Source organism: Coregonus clupeaformis, chromosome 24, assembly GCF_020615455.1.
Source record: "Coregonus clupeaformis isolate EN_2021a chromosome 24, ASM2061545v1, whole genome shotgun sequence".
In the NCBI taxonomy this organism is placed as follows: domain Eukaryota; kingdom Metazoa; phylum Chordata; class Actinopteri; order Salmoniformes; family Salmonidae; genus Coregonus; species Coregonus clupeaformis.
This window is the reverse complement of record NC_059215.1, coordinates 33,220,146-33,239,483: the sequence shown is the minus strand read 5'-3', so window position 1 is coordinate 33,239,483 and position 19,338 is coordinate 33,220,146. Positions and strand designations below refer to the sequence as shown.

At 41.8% G+C, this 19,338-nt stretch overlaps 2 protein-coding genes across 3 annotated transcripts in view; one reads left to right on the top strand and one right to left on the bottom strand.

Moving 5' to 3' along the window:
• Window positions 1–1,735: 1,735 nt before the first annotated feature.
• Window positions 1,736–6,896, bottom strand: LOC121537478 (epithelial membrane protein 3). Its single transcript, XM_041845100.2, has 6 exons — window positions 6,747–6,896; window positions 6,083–6,248; window positions 4,242–4,332; window positions 3,978–4,080; window positions 3,742–3,882; window positions 1,736–2,413 (listed from the first exon to the last, which is right to left on the bottom strand). The coding sequence occupies exons 2-6, from the start codon at window positions 6,175–6,177 to the stop codon at window positions 2,238–2,240; spliced, it is 606 nt and encodes a 201-aa protein (XP_041701034.1). The 5' UTR covers window positions 6,178–6,248; window positions 6,747–6,896; the 3' UTR covers window positions 1,736–2,237.
• A 235-nt stretch (window positions 6,897–7,131) lies between these two features.
• The window catches only part of ccdc30 (coiled-coil domain containing 30), a 40,186-nt gene continuing 27,979 nt past the window's right edge, over window positions 7,132–19,338 (top strand). The window contains exons 1-8 of one of the 2 annotated variants that reach the window (XM_045207148.1): window positions 7,132–7,194; window positions 7,867–8,073; window positions 9,367–9,549; window positions 10,313–10,433; window positions 10,646–10,836; window positions 11,005–11,094; window positions 11,843–11,926; window positions 12,415–12,568. In XM_045207148.1, the coding sequence (XP_045063083.1) occupies window positions 8,053–8,073; window positions 9,367–9,549; window positions 10,313–10,433; window positions 10,646–10,836; window positions 11,005–11,094; window positions 11,843–11,926; window positions 12,415–12,568 (844 nt within the window). In that variant the 5' untranslated portion in view covers window positions 7,132–7,194; window positions 7,867–8,052. The remainder of the gene's footprint in view (window positions 7,195–7,866; window positions 8,074–9,366; window positions 9,550–10,312; window positions 10,434–10,645; window positions 10,837–11,004; window positions 11,095–11,842; window positions 11,927–12,414; window positions 12,569–19,338) is intronic. The other variant, XM_045207149.1, reaches the window with a different exon arrangement.

Below are 19,338 nucleotides of genomic sequence, written 5' to 3'. Positions count from 1 at the left end.
TAACAATATCCATTATCTCCTGGATCATCTGCTGCATTTCTGACTTCACTTTCTTAACTGTAAAAAAAAATACATTTATAAAGAGATGTCTCATTGGTTTGTTCCTTACTAATGCATGGGTCCATCCTACACACACAGTACATACCAACTTTTTTCCCCACTCCCCCAGTGGTTTGTCAGGCTCCAAGTGAGTATGTGGATACATCATATACACCGCACACACCAAACACAGCACCAGGGCCATGAGATTCCATCCAGTGAAAACACTGCCAGGCTCTTCTTCTCCATGTCTAGCTGGGGCTGGGGCTGAGGTTAAGACTTGACATTGGACAGTATGTCTAGCTTTAGATTTCTCAACAGCCTCTCTGAGTGTTGTGTTGACAGTTACCTCATGTATTTTCTGGAATCTCTTATTACAGAGTGGACACCGGTACTGGTCACTGCTTCCCCAGTATCTACTGATACAGGCCAAGCAGAAGCTGTGTCCGCATGTGGTGGTGACTGGGTCTGAGAACATCTTCAGGCAGATGGAGCACTCCAAAATGCTGTTCAGACAGGAGACTGCTGGTGGCAGCCATAGCCTGGCAACAGACACATGTTGCTGTTATTGTTGTTGTGTCTACCCCTAGAGTTCAATGACTCCAAAACAAGTTCCAAAGACTATCAAACCAGTGTTTTACATGTATTGTTTTATTGCTTGTACATTGAACAGTTCAAAGTATGACAGCTTGCTTGTGTTGAAGAATCAGTAGATAGTTGTATTCAGACCTTTGAAGGGGTGACAGTAGACAAAGACGTGGCCTCGATAGCCTCCTTCAGCTGAGGATACTCATGTTTATCCCAAGGCTCCCTATCGCAGAAGCATTTCGAAATCCGACACACCCTCTTTGAATCAGCTGTTGTTTTTGCAGAAGAGAAAAGCATACACGTTTAAAAACGAAACGCTACTCATCTTTTATGTATGTAATGTCTGGCACCACATAAAATCAAGTCCTTTACTGTAACCCTATATCCAATCTGCATCACTTATGCCCTTTTGGCACACTGAATGTCGAATATCTAGAGTGGACTTGCATGCACACTAATGATTCATCTCTGTCTTTGATCCTTTCCTGACATAAGCCAATTGAGTTGAATTGTTGTCACGCCCTGGCTCTGGGGACTCTTAAATGTTGAGCCAGGGTGTGGATTTTTCATTGTTTAGTTTTCTATGTTTTTGTTCTAGATCGTGTTGATCTATGTTGGCCAGGGTGGTTCCCAATCAGAGACAGCTGTAGCTCGTTGTCTCTGATTGGGGACAATACTTAGGCAGCCTGTTGGCACCAGTTAGTTTGTGGGATCTTGATCCGTAAAGGTTTGGTGTGTGTAACCTCAGGACTTCACGTATCGTTGGTTTGTTGTTTTGGTTTTGTTCGTGTGTTAAGTACTAATTAAAGATGTACGCTTATCACGCTGCGCCTTGGTTCCACGAGTCTTCCTGTAACGATCGTGACAATTGTGTAGTAAACTGTTATCCTAGGTCCAGGAACACAACTATAACTATAGTGACCTTGCAGCTATCTTCATGTATGAATGGATCATTTCTAAAAAGAACAGGAAATTATCACTATTGGTAACTGTTACTGAATAGAACATGAAAGATGTATGTGGCGTGTTTTGTTCTGCACACTGAAAATAAGAGCATTTCAATCAAATAAATAACAGAGAATATAATAAGAAACAACTAACTTCAACGTAAGTTCTATACGTTTTATTTAGGAAAGTTAGAGCAGCTCTAGCTGATAGGACTACATATTACAAATACAAAAATATATTTCCCTATTCATGTACATATATTTCAAATCAATACAAGCTTGATTCTGCAATATCAGGAACACCTCTTTGGTAGTTGTCATCGTTGGCTTCATAAGTCACCCAGGTTTACAATACATACTGACTTGGAGCTTTCAGAATTTTTCAGACATAGATATTTTGGAAATAGGACAAATATATATAATTGCCTGTAGCACTGTATAGCGAAGCTCTATAGGCTACTAAACATGCTATATTCAAAAGCCTCACCAGATTCGCTTTTATCCAAGATCCAATCAATATTTGGATTGATCAGAAATAGCTGCTTCTATATGACAACAAAGTAACAGACCCAGATCTGGAGCTCCATCGCCTCTGATCTAATTATAGCTCAATGTCAACAACTAGGCTTTTTTTTGTGCTCAGTATTCACCTCTCTTCCCTGGTCACTCTTTCTTACGTAGGTGGATGTACATGACTCCACTGATCAGTAGCAGCGGTACACACACCCAGGCCAGTATGAAACAGTAGCCAAAATGTCCCTTGATCAGCTCTTGTGAGTCCTGGAGGATCTCTTGGTTGTGCAGTGTGTAGATGAGAGCAGCCGCAAATGCAGTGAGACCTAAGAGAATCAAAAGCCAGAGCTAAGTTAGGGGTATACTCAGTGCTTAACTTGGACTGAAATAGGTGCCTGTACTCATTTTGGGTGCCGTTACTGTTTATATTTAGGTGCAGGAGCTCCACAATAGTTTTGAGCTAATATTCTGTAAGAGGCGCAGGAGCTCAAGCAGTAGAAAAGTTGAGGTGCCGGTACTCAGCTCCAGTGAGATCCTGCCCAAGTCAAGCACTGAGTGTACTGTGACAGCAAAATGACACATTTCCGTTGAACAATAGACAATAAAGCATCTATTCTATTCTTTCCTGTAACACTCTTAAATTAGTCACATCAAGATAACTCTACTGTATACTGTGTTATGTTGTTGTTCCTGCCTGTTTTAGAATGAAATTATTCTGTGTGCGTTACCTCCCCGTAATCAACGAAAAGGAGCATCAGGTGTGAGTATGTGCCCACACCAATCAGAGTCTTGAATTCGCGCCTCCCGTCAGGTATAAAGAGCCTGAGTGTGGACTGTTCTGATGAGCTGTCAATCGGTGACTGAACCAGCATAAAGGCAGGAAGTAGGTGTGCTGAGGGTGCTGCAGCACCCCCTGATAAATTAATTAATTAATTACAGCACCCCCAGTGCAAAACATCTTCCCGCAGCCATGCGTCTATTCCAAGTTCTCATAAATAACGTTTGCTTGCAGCTGAAAACGATAATTTGGATGAAAAAGTCACTAAATTGGAATCGCAGCACAAAAATTACATCCTGGATGTCAGCATGCATGACAATGAAACTCCATGCACAATTTAGGCTCCCTGTTTATTTTATATTGTCCAAAATAAAGGAAATAAATAATGAAATGAAGGAATGAAGGGGGAAGTTAAGCACCCCTATGATTTGATTGATTCCATACTGAAGAGGGCTTTGCTGAAGAGGCATTTGTTATTGATGTTGTCGTAGGTCTACTGTGGCATGTATTCATGAACAAGCTAATGGTTCGTCTTCTGGTTATTGCAAAGTGGTTGACTTGGGCCGCAACAACTGACACTCTATACCAGTGTTGAAATGATCCTATACTTTCATCAAATTGCTATATTACAACAACCGTAACACAGCACTGGAAAAACTTTCGGAGGTAGGCTGAAAAGATTTGAAGGAGACTGCAAGAGCAGTATTTCACCATAAGGGGAGCTCGTTGGTCTTTCACAGCATGAGTGAATGTTTGTAAACATTATCTAGCACTGATGGTTAGGACCATGCGTTTTTTCTGACCACATTACCTTTTCAAAATCAACTACAACAGGCCTGGTGGCAGATAGAGATGGTTCATTGTTTCACTTCATACCTGCAAAGACTTGACATAATCCAGTGAAGTAGAAGAGCCCCCCTTTGGACATTGTGAAGAGCTGCCCAAGGAAGACTAGGAAGGAAACTGAAGAGAAGACCACAGACAGCACCATCAACACCTGGACTGATTGGAGCCACTCTGAGGAAGGACAAGGAAAGATTTATCAATATGCACCTCAAACTGTCAGGGAAGGGAAGATTTCAATGATGTCATGGGGTAAAAAATATGTTTACCAGTCTCCTTGGTGGAGGCACACAACCAGGTTCCAGTGTCATTGTCAAATCTACAGTTATACCAGAGATCTGAGTTCTCCATCCCATCCCATACCCACCAGGACTAAGAGGGAAAGAGAGGCAGGAAACGTGTTCAAGTGAAGGGAGTGGTTTTGTTGTATGGTAAACATCTACTGTATGAGAAAAGGCTGAACTACTTTTATCACACATTTATATCTTAACTAACAATAATGAAAATATATATTGGTGAAGTAGGTCTCTCACCTTCTCCATGGTGGCAATGAAGAGCATGGCCAAGGTGATTAGATGCAGCAGGGTCACAAACATCAGCAAGTACGCCATCTGAACAAGGTCCCTGTCAGATAATGGAGATTGAAATCTGGCTGAAATCACAGATGGCTTGCACATAACAGGCAACATTTACTGTTTCAGTTCGGGCTTGGTTGGTGTTTTTATTGGTTTAAGGGAAGCCAAAACAATATTTTGATTATGGCAAAAAAAACTTGTGGTCTAGATGCTATAAAGTAATATTTGCAAATGTATGTTTTTCATCAGGTTCACCTCACAAACACTGCCGCACCTCCACATCCACCTCATAATATAGGTTTACTGTGCTTCCAGGGGTGTAAAGTATTTAAGTAAAAATACTTTAAAGTAACGTTTTTGGGGGTATCTGTACTTTTACTTTACTATTTATATTTATTACTTTTACTCCACTACATTCCACTTTTTTTTTTGCCTACTTTTACTCCCATACATTTTCTCTGACACCAAGAGTACACATTTCGAATGCTCAGGCAGGACAGCAATATGGTCCAATTCACACACCTATCAATATAACGTGTTGTCATCCCTACTGCCTCTTATCTGGCAGACTCACTAAATACAAATACTGTGTTTGTAAATTATGTCTGAGTGTTGGAGAATGCCCCTGTCTGTCTGTAAAAATTTTTTAAAAACTAAATAATTCTGCTGTCTGGTTTTCTTAACAAAAGGAATGTAATGTATAGCATTTACTTTTACTTTTACTCAGGTATGACAATTGAGTATGTTTTCAACTACTTATACTTAAGTACATTTAAAACAAGTTACTTTTAGACTTTTACTCAAGTAATATTTTACTGGGGTGACTTTTACTTGAGTCATTTTCTATTAAGGTATCTTTGCTTTTACTCAAATGTGACAATTGAGTACTTTTTCCACCACTGTGTGCTTCTGAGCTCAAATAGATTTCACCCCAAACGCAAATGGAAAGTCTGAGCTGTGAAAAGGCCACAAAACAGAGAGCCAATTAACTCTTTCTAAAACGGCTCTTTGACTGGTCTGTGTCACTGTAATAAACATGTATTTAAACGAGAGGGCGGGGCTGGTTGAAATAAAAATTGTGTCACGTTATTTACTGAAGTAACCTCAAACGTCTGCAATGACGGAAAAGGGGAATACGTGCTTTACAATTTGGAGGAGTAAACTGGGCTAACAAATGGTTTTAATATTAGCTTTACAACATTTCAACTTGTAAAGAGCAAATCCAGTTTTGCTAAATAAATCATCAAATAGATGTTTACAACAACACCCGCAAACATTGAACATAGTCATAATATAGTAGTTTTGTAGTAGTATGGTGGTCAAAAACATAAAAATATAATTTTACCACAGGGGACATGATGAATTAGCCCAGCAAAAAGGGTAGAACGATGAACACGTCTGTATAGATCTCTATCTTTAGGAGGGGCCCGATTTGGGGTGGGTAAATCATGATTGTCAAATTATACCATTAAATGAAACAAATTCCATCTGACAACTGAATGAAGGGCTTGGGTGTCTTAGATGTGACTGTATCGGTTGAGTTGAATGAGAATTAGCATGGAAATCAAAACATTTATAGAAAATGGCTTATCACAAGCTTTCTCAATTCTAAGACTTGTTCCATGCGTTATGCTCTGAATACTTCAGTCTGGTGATTTAAGAACATGTTTTTCTTCCATCATAAAGCCAGAATCTGACAAGTACGCCTATAAAACATTTATATAATAACATTTATATAATAAACCTCTGGTGAATGTACTCCAGAAAGTCCGAATTATCATTGAAGAATCTGTACTCACCTTAGTTTGTGTATTTCACGTTCCTCTGAATCAGGCCTCTCCTTCTGTACAACTCTGTAAGTTTCCCCTCTGGTGGTCCTCTCCTTGCCTCTCATGCCACTCCCCCTTTATTTTTTTCAATCACTCCATTTCCAAAGTTTCCATTAGGAGGAAAGGAGGAGGAATGCTGCAGAGTTTTAAAAAAAGAAACCCTAAACGCCCATTTCCTTTTAGTTGAACAGAGCTCCCTTTGCTCTCCTGACTCCCTTCAGTCCAAAATCACCATCTCAAACCAGACCCACCCTTGAGCAGTAGAACAGCAAGCCACATGAAAATATTTATACTGTAAACATTTCACGTTGAGTTAATCCCACATCTGGTGTCTATATGATCATACTGCACTAGTTATGATCACCCTATCTTTTAATCCCAAAGAAAGATATATATGGAAAAAGAAAATACAAAAAAAATGCCACTTTAGAGTGGGAGTGTGCTAGGCCTAAATGCGGTGTACAGTACACAAACCATTATGTTAATTTGCATGTGCGTGTGGTGAGTTACAAAGCGACTGGCAACAGATAAATAGAAATGCAAATCATGCCACAAAGCAATTACATTAAATGACACACAGAAGGCTAAATATATATATAAGGCATTCATTTTCAGAGGAATTTACTGTACTGACCGAAATAAATGTGGGTGCATTCTGGCCCTCCTATTCCACACGTTGGTGTTTTCAGGTTTACAAAGGAGATACAGAACAACTAAATGTATTGTAATGAAACAGGCAGGGAGCAGGTCTCGAACCCTCAACCTTCTAGCCCGAAGTCCAGCGCGCCATCGACTGTTCCCCAAAAGCATGCTCCAGGGATCAGTATAGAACGTGACTTTTTTTTTGTACATAGTTTTTTATTGTTACCATTTTCATGTTTTGTATAAAATGATTAGAGACACATATTTCTCCTCATCATACAATAGATAGATTTTCCCATTTACCCCCTGTATCACCTGAATGGTATATTCCGTTGCCTAGGCGCTGGTAGAAGCGACCGACTTGTCCACACCTGCTGGCTACATCAGTGAGTGTTTGCTGCACCTGAGCTTCAGCGCTAGCTAGCTAGCTAGCTAGGTAGGTAGGTTGGTTGGTTTTGCCTGGTGCTGGAAGTGGCGGTGCAATAAGTTTGATCGAGCCAAGCGTCCAAGATTTGAAGTCGCTCAGTTGTGTCTACAACTTGTAATTAATAACTTTTTGGCGTGCATGCAGTCAGCGATCATTCGTTTAGCTGACGTTAGCAAGCTAGCAAGCTAACGTTAGCTAGCGCTAACTCTCTGTGATTGCTAACATTAGTAAGTCGTTCCTCTCTGACGTTGTCAGACATTTTGGGGAGAATGAGGAATTTTATCAAACTCCAGCTGGCTAACGTTGCACTGCCTCTATTTTATAGCTAGCTAATTAACTAAGGTTGTCTGCCTACTTGTTGTGAGACATTGCACCCTGAAATGTTATCAGTCAGACAGACATTAGTGCAAGCTTCAGAGTTTCGTTCTATATAGTAGCTAGCGTAACGTTAGTAGCCTATTCATAGACGCTAGCTAGTTAACTCTAGTGATAAAGGCAGTAGAATGGCAACTTGGGTTCTCGAGAGCAACTGACGTAGTAGTTGCTGCTGGACCATCATGACAGCTCCTCAAGATTAGTTTTTAGCAGCTAGCTAACTATAATCGGCTCGACTCTAAGCCTTGCTTAGCTTTAATCGTTTGCTCATTCCTTGCTCTGTTTATAGTTGCTCTGTCATCTTTTTCAGGTGATTGACTTGGGATGGACGGTCTAAACTACTGTCTGTGGATTTCGCTGGCTTGCATCCATCCTTGTCATGCATTTCAAACCACAAGCTGTTTAACAGTGTACCATGTAGCCTGCTACTTGGTAACTTTTTACTGAAGGAAACAGCATCACTTGCAAATGCAACTCCCTTGGATCTAGCTAGTGTATGGACATGGATTATGATGAGGTAAACTCAAGCCTGAATTTGCTTATTTAAACGAGATAGGCATGTGCATGAAGTCATCCAGCTTGATAATATGTTAATTTTAAACCTGCATGTCATGCAATGCAAATGTTTTAGTTGCTAATCTTCAGTAGCTAGTTCTAAGTCTAGGCCCAGGGCGCTATTTGCCCTTATCATGACTCCAATTGCATTGCATTGGAGTCATTCCACATCCCCTTTTGATTAGCTGAAGGGATTCAAGTGAGAAATGCTCTATCTAGAAACAAATGGATCCTTGATTGCGATACACTTTTGGAAACCTTGAACACAACTGAATTAGCATCCAAAAATAACTTTACAAATATTCAAGATACACTTACTGTTAGCTGTTTTACAGATTTCCACTGAGGTTTTTTGTGTAATGCAGCTACACAAGCCAACGTTTTTGTTGTTGTTCCCTCCCAAGTTTCCATTAACTCAGGAAGTGTTGTTGTAGTTCAGGTAAATGTGCAATGCAAAACAACTCTGTGGAATTATATTTTAAAAAATGCACAGTAGGTTTATATTTTGTATTTGTACAATTATTTCTCTGTGAAATGAAAGTGAAGTTCCAAAGGTTTCCAAAACCGTATCGCAAGTGAGTTTTATTAGCGTTTCTAAATGTTAAAACAGAGTGTTGGGATTGTAGTTCACATTGCCCAGCTGAGGTCCATACTTTCAACTGAGAACCCTAGGGCTGGCTGAATGTCCTCTTGGGTACTTGAGAGCTAGGGCCCTATGTGATAGCAAAGTATGAGAACAACTGACCTTTCAATTGGTTATAAGGGATGCCATGGAGAAGGGACACTATTTGTCAATCATAGTTTTAATTCTTTGGCAGTTCAGTTATTGTGAACTCACAACTAGCCTAACAAAACAATTTTGACTTGGCAGTAATATTTTGTGTTAGATCACAACAACAGGTGGGGGTGGATGAGACCTGATGCTCTGGGGCAGCTTGTTGAACCATTCTGCCTACTATCATGTTGAACAATGTCTTTAGTAGCCTTGTAGTCTCATCGTTGAATGATGAGCCGTGTCAGGTTACTGGGCTTGCAAATTACAGTATTGAATTCTATTTTAGGCTGTGTTTAGCGTTGGCAGGGGTCTCTGTGCGTGACCGCCCATGTGTCACAAAGGAGATCACATTACAGTTAAACTGACTGCTTTGCTGTTAAATCATTCAATCACACCAAATGGTACGACATGGCATCACCTGTAAAAAGGAAATAACTATGGCGTATCATTTTGTTTAATGCGTTTTGTTATGGCGCCCAGGTTCCGTCGGAGTTGGATCAGATTGCCCTGCGTCTGCAGGAGGGCGGCCTGGCTCACTCGGCAAGTCCGGAGGAGTGTCAGCGGCACCTGTGGCGTCAGCTCCTGCATTGTGAGGGAGACCTGCGCACAGCTACCCAGGAGCTGCACACGCTGCGCACACAGCAGGCCACCGAGATGAAAGAGGTGAGGCACAGAGCTCAGCAGACACCACACTGTGATTACTCAGTCAGTGTGAACTGACTTGGGATCAGCATTTCCCATCACAGTTATCCCGCTAACCGTTTTGAAGTAAATTACACAACTGGTTCTGGAACAGTTGCCTAAGACATAATGCACATAACACACCAGGGGCCACAGACGGTAGGCTAGGATCTGCTATCTGATGCCTAGTTCTAAAGAATGGTTAATGAGGCGTTCATATCACATTTGTGCTGCTATCCTCCTTCTGGTGCACGAGGAAGCTGGTGAATAGTCTTGCCCACAGCTATCTTGTTTTAAAGCAAAACTATAGCCTACTGCAGGGTTGCCCAACCCTGTTCCTGGAGAGCTAACCTCCTGTAGGTTTTTGCTCCAACCACAGGTGTTACTAACCTGATTAATCTTATCAGCCTGCTAATTATTAGAATCAGGTGTGCTAGATTAGGGTTGGAGCAAAAACCTACAGGACGGTAGCTCTCCAGGAACAGGGTTGGGCAGTCCTGGCCTACTGTATTCAGTCCACAAATTGCATTCTACATTTATTTTACATTTAACTCATGGTAGCAGTGTTTAGACAATCCAGAACTGAAAACAGGCAGCAAAAGTTCCAATGGGATTCAGTCAGCTCTGTCCAATTTAATACGGGTACTAGTAAAGTACTGGTCCGGTTCTCAATATCATCCCTACCAGGGGGGTAGCCTCATCCATGGACCAATGTCATTCATGGCTGGCTGTCGGTCTGTCTCAGGTGGAGAACTATGTGGAGCACATCCGTGGCCTGCTGGAGGAGCGTGAGTCTCTGACAGCCGAGTATGAGCGGGACAACGAGCAGCTCCATGCAGACCTCCAGCAGATTAGGCTCCAGCAAGGTATTTAGGCAAGATTAATGGAAGATGTATTCACTGGCACGCATTGTTGTCACTTAGCACACACTGTGAAAAGTTGTCTGAACAACAGTGTAGACACAGAATCTTGCTTATGTCTATCTCTACAAGTACCTGGGCGGTTGGGATTAGTAGCCGTTTGTGATTGGGCAAGACACTGCATTGACCCAATTACTCTCCTTTCCACTGTCTCACAGATTCACAGAGGAAGGAGGTGGTGGAGATGCTGGCCCAGGAGGACTTGGGTGAAATTGGCCTCAGCAGCACCAGTGAGCAGGTGGCCTACCTGCTGGTGGAGAGGGCCACGCTGTTGGAGAGACTGGAGGCTGCAGAGAGGAGGCTGGACACGCAGAGCCTCACAGGCAACCTCAGGGAGGTCCACCTGCAGGTAACGGACTATGTTTTTATTGGTTATTTTCTATCTTGTTTGTGTTCCACAATGAAGGCTATAAGTAAAGCTGTTTTCAAATACAGTCAATTAAATGTATGTAAATCACGGAGTGCAGTTTTAAATGTATGTGACTGTCCTGGGGTGTGGGGTTGCTGTGTTTCACAGGACGAGCTGGATCATATTCGCCACACTATGGAGGAAGAGTTAAGACAGCAGAGGGAGACCATGCAGTGTACCAAAGAAAGCATGAACCAGGTGAAGAGGGATAACTATAGATATCTGGGTGGAAAACCTCCTCTTGCTTTAGACTAGTCAGCATCTCTCTCAGGTTATGAAAGAAAAGAGATCTGGAAGTGAAATCTGACTTTAAAGAGCCAATCTGCAAATGCTACATACATTTTTGGACTTTTAAATTCATTATATATACCCATTGATTATTGAAGAATATAAGTTATATATACCTCATGAGCTTAGTTCAATTGTCGTACCCCATCAGAACCCCAAAATACAAACTCCTTTGTTTGTAAACAATTTAATTTTAAGCAAACACTGTATAGCCTCAAAACATGGTTAAAACCATAATTTTGATATCATGGATGGTCCGTTGAAATGGTTACATTTCTCCAGCCCTATCCCTCATCTGTTTACCTAAACAGTGACTGGGTGTCACTTTGTTATTGTTGAAACTGCAGATTGACCCTTTAATTTAAAAAATTGTATTTAGCACAGGGTTTCCCAAACTCTGTCCTCGGGACCCCAAGGCCCTAACACTACACAGCTGATTTCAAATAATCAACTAATCATCAAGCTTTGATAATTTGAATCAGCTGTGTAGTGTTAGGGCAAAAATCCCCCTTGGGGTCCTGAGGACCGAGTTTGGGAAACGCTGATTTAGCGTCTAAGTTGATACCGCCTTGACGCAGCTGGCATTGATCCTGGACAGTGGGGACACCCTCATAGGTTCTCTTGTCAATCCTTCTGCCCCGTGGTCTTTCTTCCCAAGGAGCAGCAGTCTCCAGCTCAGAGGCCTTGGAAGAAGCTGTTTGGCCTACGCAAGTCCTCACAGAGCACACACAATGGTGCCCCTGTAGGTCCCCATCTTATCTGCCATATCCAACTAACCATGATATTGTAATGACTTGAGGCAAGATTGCATGGGTCAACTTTTCTGTGGTTCTTCCTTTCAAGTCCTATTTCAGAGCCGTACTACTGTTGGCAAGGCATCCACGACACTGCTCACATTGCTAACCCTGGAGCCTTACTAACTGCTTAAATATTTAAATGTTTTAGACTGGCATTTTGAATGGCATGGGCATTGGGAGTTATGGGTCTGGTGGAAATTGTCCACGTTTATATGAAGCTCTGTAAACGTAATTATTACCAAGAAAAATAAAGTATCAATATGGGTTTTTTAGTTGGGTTTCAGCTTCAGTACATTTATGTACTCTATCAGATGCAAATATCTATAAACATTTTATCCATATTATTGCCACACATGCATTTGTTTAAAGTTCTAACGCCAACATGGTATCTTGACTCAATCTTGACTCCGTATTTGCTCTCCCTCTGTCTCAGGTCCGCAATGAGGACGTATCCCAGGAGCGTTCCGAGCGCCAGCGGCTGGAGAGGGATCTGGAGGAGGCAGCTCGGAGGCTTTCCATGGCCCACGAGGACATCCGCAGACTGACAGACGAGCTGGAATCTGCCAAGAAGACCCAGGCCATGTGTGGTATGAGACAACAATATTATCTTTCTCATTATATTGTACAGGTAACTACCAAAATAAAACACCAACATAAAGTGTCTTAATAGGGCGTTGGGCCACCACGAGCCTGAACAGCTTCAATGCACCTTGGCATAGATTCTACAAGTGTCTGGAACTCTGTTGGAAGGATGTGACACCATTCTTCCGTGAGAAATTCCATCATTTGGTGTTTTGTTGTAGGTGGTGGAAAACGCTGTCTCAGGTGCTGCTACAGAATCTCCCATAAGTGTTCAATTGGGTTGAGATCTGGTGACTGAGACGGCCATGGTATCAAACCATTCAGTGACCACTCCGTGCCCTTTGGATGGGGGCATTGTCATCCTATGGGGGCCTAGACATGGTAGCCAAAATAATGGCCTAAACATTTTTATACATTACCCTAAGCATGATGGGATGTTAATTGCTTAATTAACTCAGGAACCACAGCTCTGTGGAATCACCTGCTTTCAATATATTTTGTATTCCTCACTTAAGTGTTTCCATTATTTTAATAATAATAATAATATGCTATTTAGCAGACGCTTTTATCCAAAGCGACTTACAGTCATGCGTGCATACATATTGTTTTTTTTTGTGTATGGGTGGTCCCGGGGATCGAACCCACTACCTTGGCCTTACAAGCGCCGTGCTCTACCAGCTGAGCTACAGAGGTTACCTGTAGTACCAAGCAATAACATGAACACCTTCTCACTTCTGAGTTGACTAATATAAAATAGAATGTAATTGATATTCCCCTACACATTTTCTTAGTACACTATTTGCTGGGCAGTTCAGGGTGCATCCTGCAGTCACACAAATAAAATCAGCATTTGGTCTTATCAATCTGTGTTACGGCCCAACAATAACCGGAAGACAAACCATTAGCCAAACACATCAATACATCCCACGTCACAAGTTTGGCTTCTCGTCATCAGACGAGTGTTGGAAGGGTGGATGGTGTAAGTGGTTTGGCGTGAGTGGTCGTGGCAGCAAGAGGACAGAGTAGGAGAAAGTGGTTGAGATGCCACCCTGGCTGCACATTTGTGGTACCCGATGAAGGCAGAACCCCCATAGTGGACAGATCGGTAAGCCAGCAAATGACAGGATCAACAGGAGAAGCAGCAGGAAACTCCGTAAAGGAGGCGAGGCCTATAAAATGCACAAATATTGATTAAACATTTTATATAACAGGCAGGCTTACATTTGATGCAGTGCTAAATGTGTGCACGTATAGCCTACTTGTAATTACTTTAAATATTGTATAATACTTGGGTCATTCCACAAATAGAGTGCCTTTTGGGTAGTGTATTTTTGTCAGAAATTATTATTTAATCTCATTTTAACATTGTTATAAAGAGCATGTCTTCAACTTCATAACAAACATGTTTTCCCAGGTTAAATTAGTCATATTACAGAAATTCTGCCTAAGTTCACCCAGTAGTTTTGAAACTAGCGCTCACTAGCCAAAATGGATCCCTGAAAATTGTGTACAACGTCATATAATGTGTATCATGTAATTGTTCTCGAGCCCTGCAGCATGTGCACAAAGAGTAAAAAAAAACTGTGGTGTGCTTGGGCCCACTCTGCAACCTCATTGGACAATTCTGGGCTGACCTGATCCCGCCTCCCACCTGGTGTTTATTTGCTAAAATGGAAAGTGATGCCCGGCCATTATAAAAAACCTGCGTGTGTTTGAGTCAATTATGTATATATATCCTAGATGACTGACGGGGCGCTGTTTTTAAGCCATTGCGCAGCCATTTTTGTACTCCACCATTACCATTGTAAAAAAAAGCATTTGGAAGCTATATAAATGCATTTACAGTGCATTCGGAAAGTATTCAGACCCCTTGACTTTTTCAACATTTTGTTACGTTACAGCCTTACTCTCAAATGGATTAAATGAAATGTTTTCCTCATTAATCTACACACAATACCCCATAATGACAAAGCGAAAACAGGTTTGTAGAAATGTTTGCGCATTTATATAAAAATTAAAAACAGATACCATATTTACATAAGTATTCAGACCCTTTGCTATGAGACTCGAAATTGAGCTCAGGTGCATCCTGATTCCATTGATCATCCATGAGATGTTTCTACAATTTGATTGGAGTCCACCTGTGGTAAATTCAATTGATTGGAAATGATTTGGAAAGGCACACACCTGTCTATATAAGGTCCCACAGTTGATAGTGCATGTCAGAGCAAGAACCAAGCCATGAGGTCGAAGGAATTGTCCGTAGAGCTCCGAGACAGGATTGTGTTGAGGCACAGATCTGGGGAAGGGTTCCAAACTATTTCTGCAGCTTTGAAGGTCCCCAAGAACACAATGGCCTCCATCATTCTTAAATGGAAGAAGTTTGGAACCACCAAGACTCTTCCTAGAGCTGGCTGCCCGGCCAAACTGAGCAATCGGGGGAGAAGGGCCTTGGTCAGGGAGGTGACCAAGAACCCGATGGTCACTCTGACAGAGCTCCAGAGTTTCTCTGTGGAGATGGGAGAACCTTCCAGAAGGAGAACCATCTCTGCAGCACTCCACCAATCAAGCCTTTACGGTAGAGTGGCCAGACAGAAGCCACTCTTCAGTAAAAGGCACATGACAGCCCGCTTGGAGTTTGCCAAAAGGCACCTGAAGGACTCTCAGACCATGAGAAACAAGTTTCTCTGGTCTGATGAAACCAAGATTGAACTCTTTGGCCTGAATGCCAAGCGTCACATCTGGAGGAAACCTGGCACCATCCCTATGGTGAAGCATGGTGGTGGCAGCATCCTGCTGTGGGGATGTTTTTCAGCGGCAGGGACTGGGAGACTAGTCAGGATCGAGGGAAAGATGAACGGAGCAAAGTACAGAGAGATCCTTGATGAAAACCTGCTCCAGAGCACTCAGGACCTCAGACTGGGGCGAAGGTTCACCTTCCAACAGGACAACGACCCTAAGCACACAGCCAAGACAACGCAGGAGTGGCTTCGAGACAAGTCTCTGAATGTCCTTGAGTGGCCCAGCCAGAGCCCGGATTGGAACCCAATCGAACGTCTTTGGAGAGACCTAAAAATAGTTGTGCAGCGACGCTCCCCATCCAACCTGACAGAGCTTGAGAGGATATGCAGAGAAGAATGGGAGAAACTCCCAATATCGGTGTGGCAAGCTTGTAGTGTCATACCCAAGAAGACTCAATGCTGTAATCGCTGCCAAAGGTGCTTCAACAAACTACTGAGTAAAAGGTCTGAATACTTATTTAAATGTACTACAGTGGGGGAAAAAAGTATTTAGTCAAATCAAATCAAATTGTATTGGTCACATGCGCCGAATACAACAGGTGCAGACATTACAGTGAAATGCTTACTTACAGCCCTTAACCAACAGTGCATTTATTTTAAACAAAAAAAAGTAAGAATAAAACAACAAAAAAAGTGTTGAGAGAAAAAAAGAGCAGAAGTAAAATAAAGTGACAGTAGGGAGGCTATATATACAGGGGGGTACCGTTGCAGAGTCAATGTGCTGGGGCACCGGCTAGTTGAGGTAGTTGAGGTAATATGTACATGTGGGTAGAGTTAAAGTGACTATGCATAAATACTTAACAGAGTAGCAGCAACGTAAAAAGGATGGGGTGGGGGGGCAGTGCAAATAGTCCGGGTAGCCATGATTAGCTGTTCAGGAGTCTTATGGCTTGGGGGTAGTCAGCCACCAATTGTGCAAGTTCTCCCACTTAAAAAGATGAGAGGCCTGTAATTTTCATCATAGGTACACGTCAACTATGACAGACAAAATGAGAAAATGAAATCTAAAAAATCACATTGTAGGATTTTTAATGAATTTATTTGCAAATTATGGTGGAAAATAAGTATTTGGTCACCTACAAACAAGCAAGATTTCTGGCTCTCACAGACCTGTAACTTCTTCTTTAAGAGGCTCCTCTGTCCTCCACTCATTACCTGTATTAATGGCACCTGTTTGAACTTGTTATCAGTATAAAAGACACCTGTCCACAACCTCAAACAGTCACACTCCAAACTCCACTATGGCCAAGACCAAAGAGCTGTCAAAGGACACCAGAAACAAAATTGTAGACCTGCACCAGGCTGGGAAGACTGAATCTGCAATAGGTAAGCAGCTTGGTTTGAAGAAATCAACTGTGGGAGCAATTTATTAGGAAATGGAAGACATACAAGACCACTGATAATCTCCCTCGATCTGGGGCTCCACGCAAGATCTCACCCCGTGGGGTCAAAATGATCACAAGAACGGTGAGCAAAAATCCCAGAACCACACGGGGGGACCTAGTGAATGACCTGCAGAGAGCTGGGACCAAAGTAACAAAGCCTACCATCAGTAACACACTACGCCGCCAGGGACTCAAATCCTGCAGTGCCAGACGTGTCCCCCTGCTTAAGCCAGTACATGTCCAGGCCCGTCTGAAGTTTGCTAGAGTGCATTTGGATGATCCAGAAGAGGATTGGGAGAATGTCATATGGTCAGATGAAACCAAAATAGAACTTTTTGGTAAAAACTCAACTCGTCGTGTTTGGAGGACAAAGAATGCTGAGTTGCGTCCAAAGAACACCATACCTACTGTGAAGCATGGGGGTGGAAACATCATGCTTTGGGGCTGTTTTTCTGCAAAGGGACCAGGACGACTGATCCGTGTAAAGGAAAGAATGAATGGGGCCATGTATCGTGAGATTTTGAGTGAAAACCTCCTTCCATCAGCATGGGCATTGAAGATGAAACGTGGCTGGGTCTTTCAGCATGACAATGATTCCAAACACACCGCCCTGGCAACGAAGGAGTGGCTTCGTAAGAAGCATTTCAAGGTCCTGGAGTGGCCTAGCCAGTCTCCAGATCTCAACCCCATAGAAAATCTTTGGAGGGAGTTGAAAGTCTGTGTTGCCCAGCGACAGCCCCAAAACATCACTGCTCTAGAGGAGATCTGCATGGAGGAATGGGCCAAAATACCAGCAAACCTTGTGAAGACTTACAGAAAACGTTTGACCTGTGTCATTGCCAACAAAGGGTATATAACAAAGTATTGAGAAACTTTTTTGTTATTGACCAAATACTTATTTTCCACCATAATTTGTAAATAAATTCATTAAAAATCCTACAATGTGATTTTCTGGATTTTTTTTTCTCATTTTGTCTGTCATAGTTGACGTGTACCTATGATGAAAATTACAGGCCTCATCTTTTTAAGTGGGAGAACTTGCACAATTGGTGGCTGACTAAATACTTTTTTCCCCCACTGTATTTCATTTTTTTCTATTTTAAAAACAATTGCAAAAATGTCAAAATCTGTTTTTGCTTCGTCATTATGGGGTATTGTGTGTAGATTAAATAGTTTATTTTTCTCATCAATCAATTTTAGAATAAGGCTTTAATTTAACAAAATGTGGAAAAAGTCAAGGGGTCTGAATTCTTTCCTTTTAGAATGTTCTATTAGACACCTTAATGCATACATTAAACTAATAATCTGCAATTCATATGATATGTTACGAATTCCAGTTCGTACAATATTTTACGAATTTTTATGTGCTTAAGATCCCATTTAATCTCTTTAAATACATAACATTTTGTCCTTGAAATATTGTAGAATTCCATTAATTCCTAGTACCAATAAGGCGGACAGTGCCTTGAAAGTCTAATTTGCCAATACATGTGAGCAATCAAGGGTTTATATACAGTCAGATGTTATGGGGCTATTTTGCTTCCTCTGGTCCTGGGGCCCTTGTTAAGGTGAACTTTACCAAGTACCAGGACATTTTAGCCAAAAACCTGCTTGCTTCTGTCAGGAAGCTGTAACTTGGCCGCAAGTGGATCTTCCAGCAAGACAATGACTCCAAGCACACCACAAAATCCCCCACCAAATCTTAATTGACCACAAAATCAACATTTCGCAATGGCGATCTCAGTCTCAGGACTTGAACCCCATCGAAAACCTGTGGTTTGAATTTAAGAGGGGCAGATAAAGTGTATCAAGGATCTTGAAAGATTCTTTATGGAGGAATGGTCTAAGATCCCTCCCAATATGTTTGCCAATCTCCTAAAACAGTTTAGAAAAAGGCTCGGTGTCGTTATCCTCGCAAGAAGAGGGTGCTGAAGTATTGAAAACAGGGGATCCAGTCATTTTTACCCATCTTAATTAAGAAATATATATAATTACTTAAACAATCTCTTTCTCCTCCCGAGTGGCGCAGTGGTCTAAGGCTCTGCATCGCAGTGCTAGCTGTGCCACTAGAGATCCTGGTTCGAATCCAGGCTCTGTCGTAGCTGACCGGGAGAAGGGGAGGGAATGGCCGGTTGGTAGAGCATGGCGTTTGCATCACCAGGGTTGTGGGTTCGATTCCCACGGGGGGCCAAATTTGAAAAATAAAATAAAATAGATAATGTATGCAAGTCGCTCTGGATAAGAGCGTCTGCTAAATGACTAAAATGTAAATGTATTAGTATGAAATAATACTTTTTTGATTTTCTGGAGCAAACAATATATCTCAGTATTTGTATGTATACTGAACAAAAATATAAACGCAACATGTAAAGTATTGGTCCCATGTTGAATGAGCTGAAAAAAGATCCCAGAAATTTTCCATACGCACTAAAATATTTATTTCTCAAATGTTGTGCACAAATTAGTTTACATCCCTTTTGGTGAGCATTTCTCCTTTGCCAAGATAATCCATCCACCTGAAAGGTGTGGCATATCAAGAAGCTGATTAAACGGCATGATCATTACACAGGTGCACCTTGTGCTGGAGAC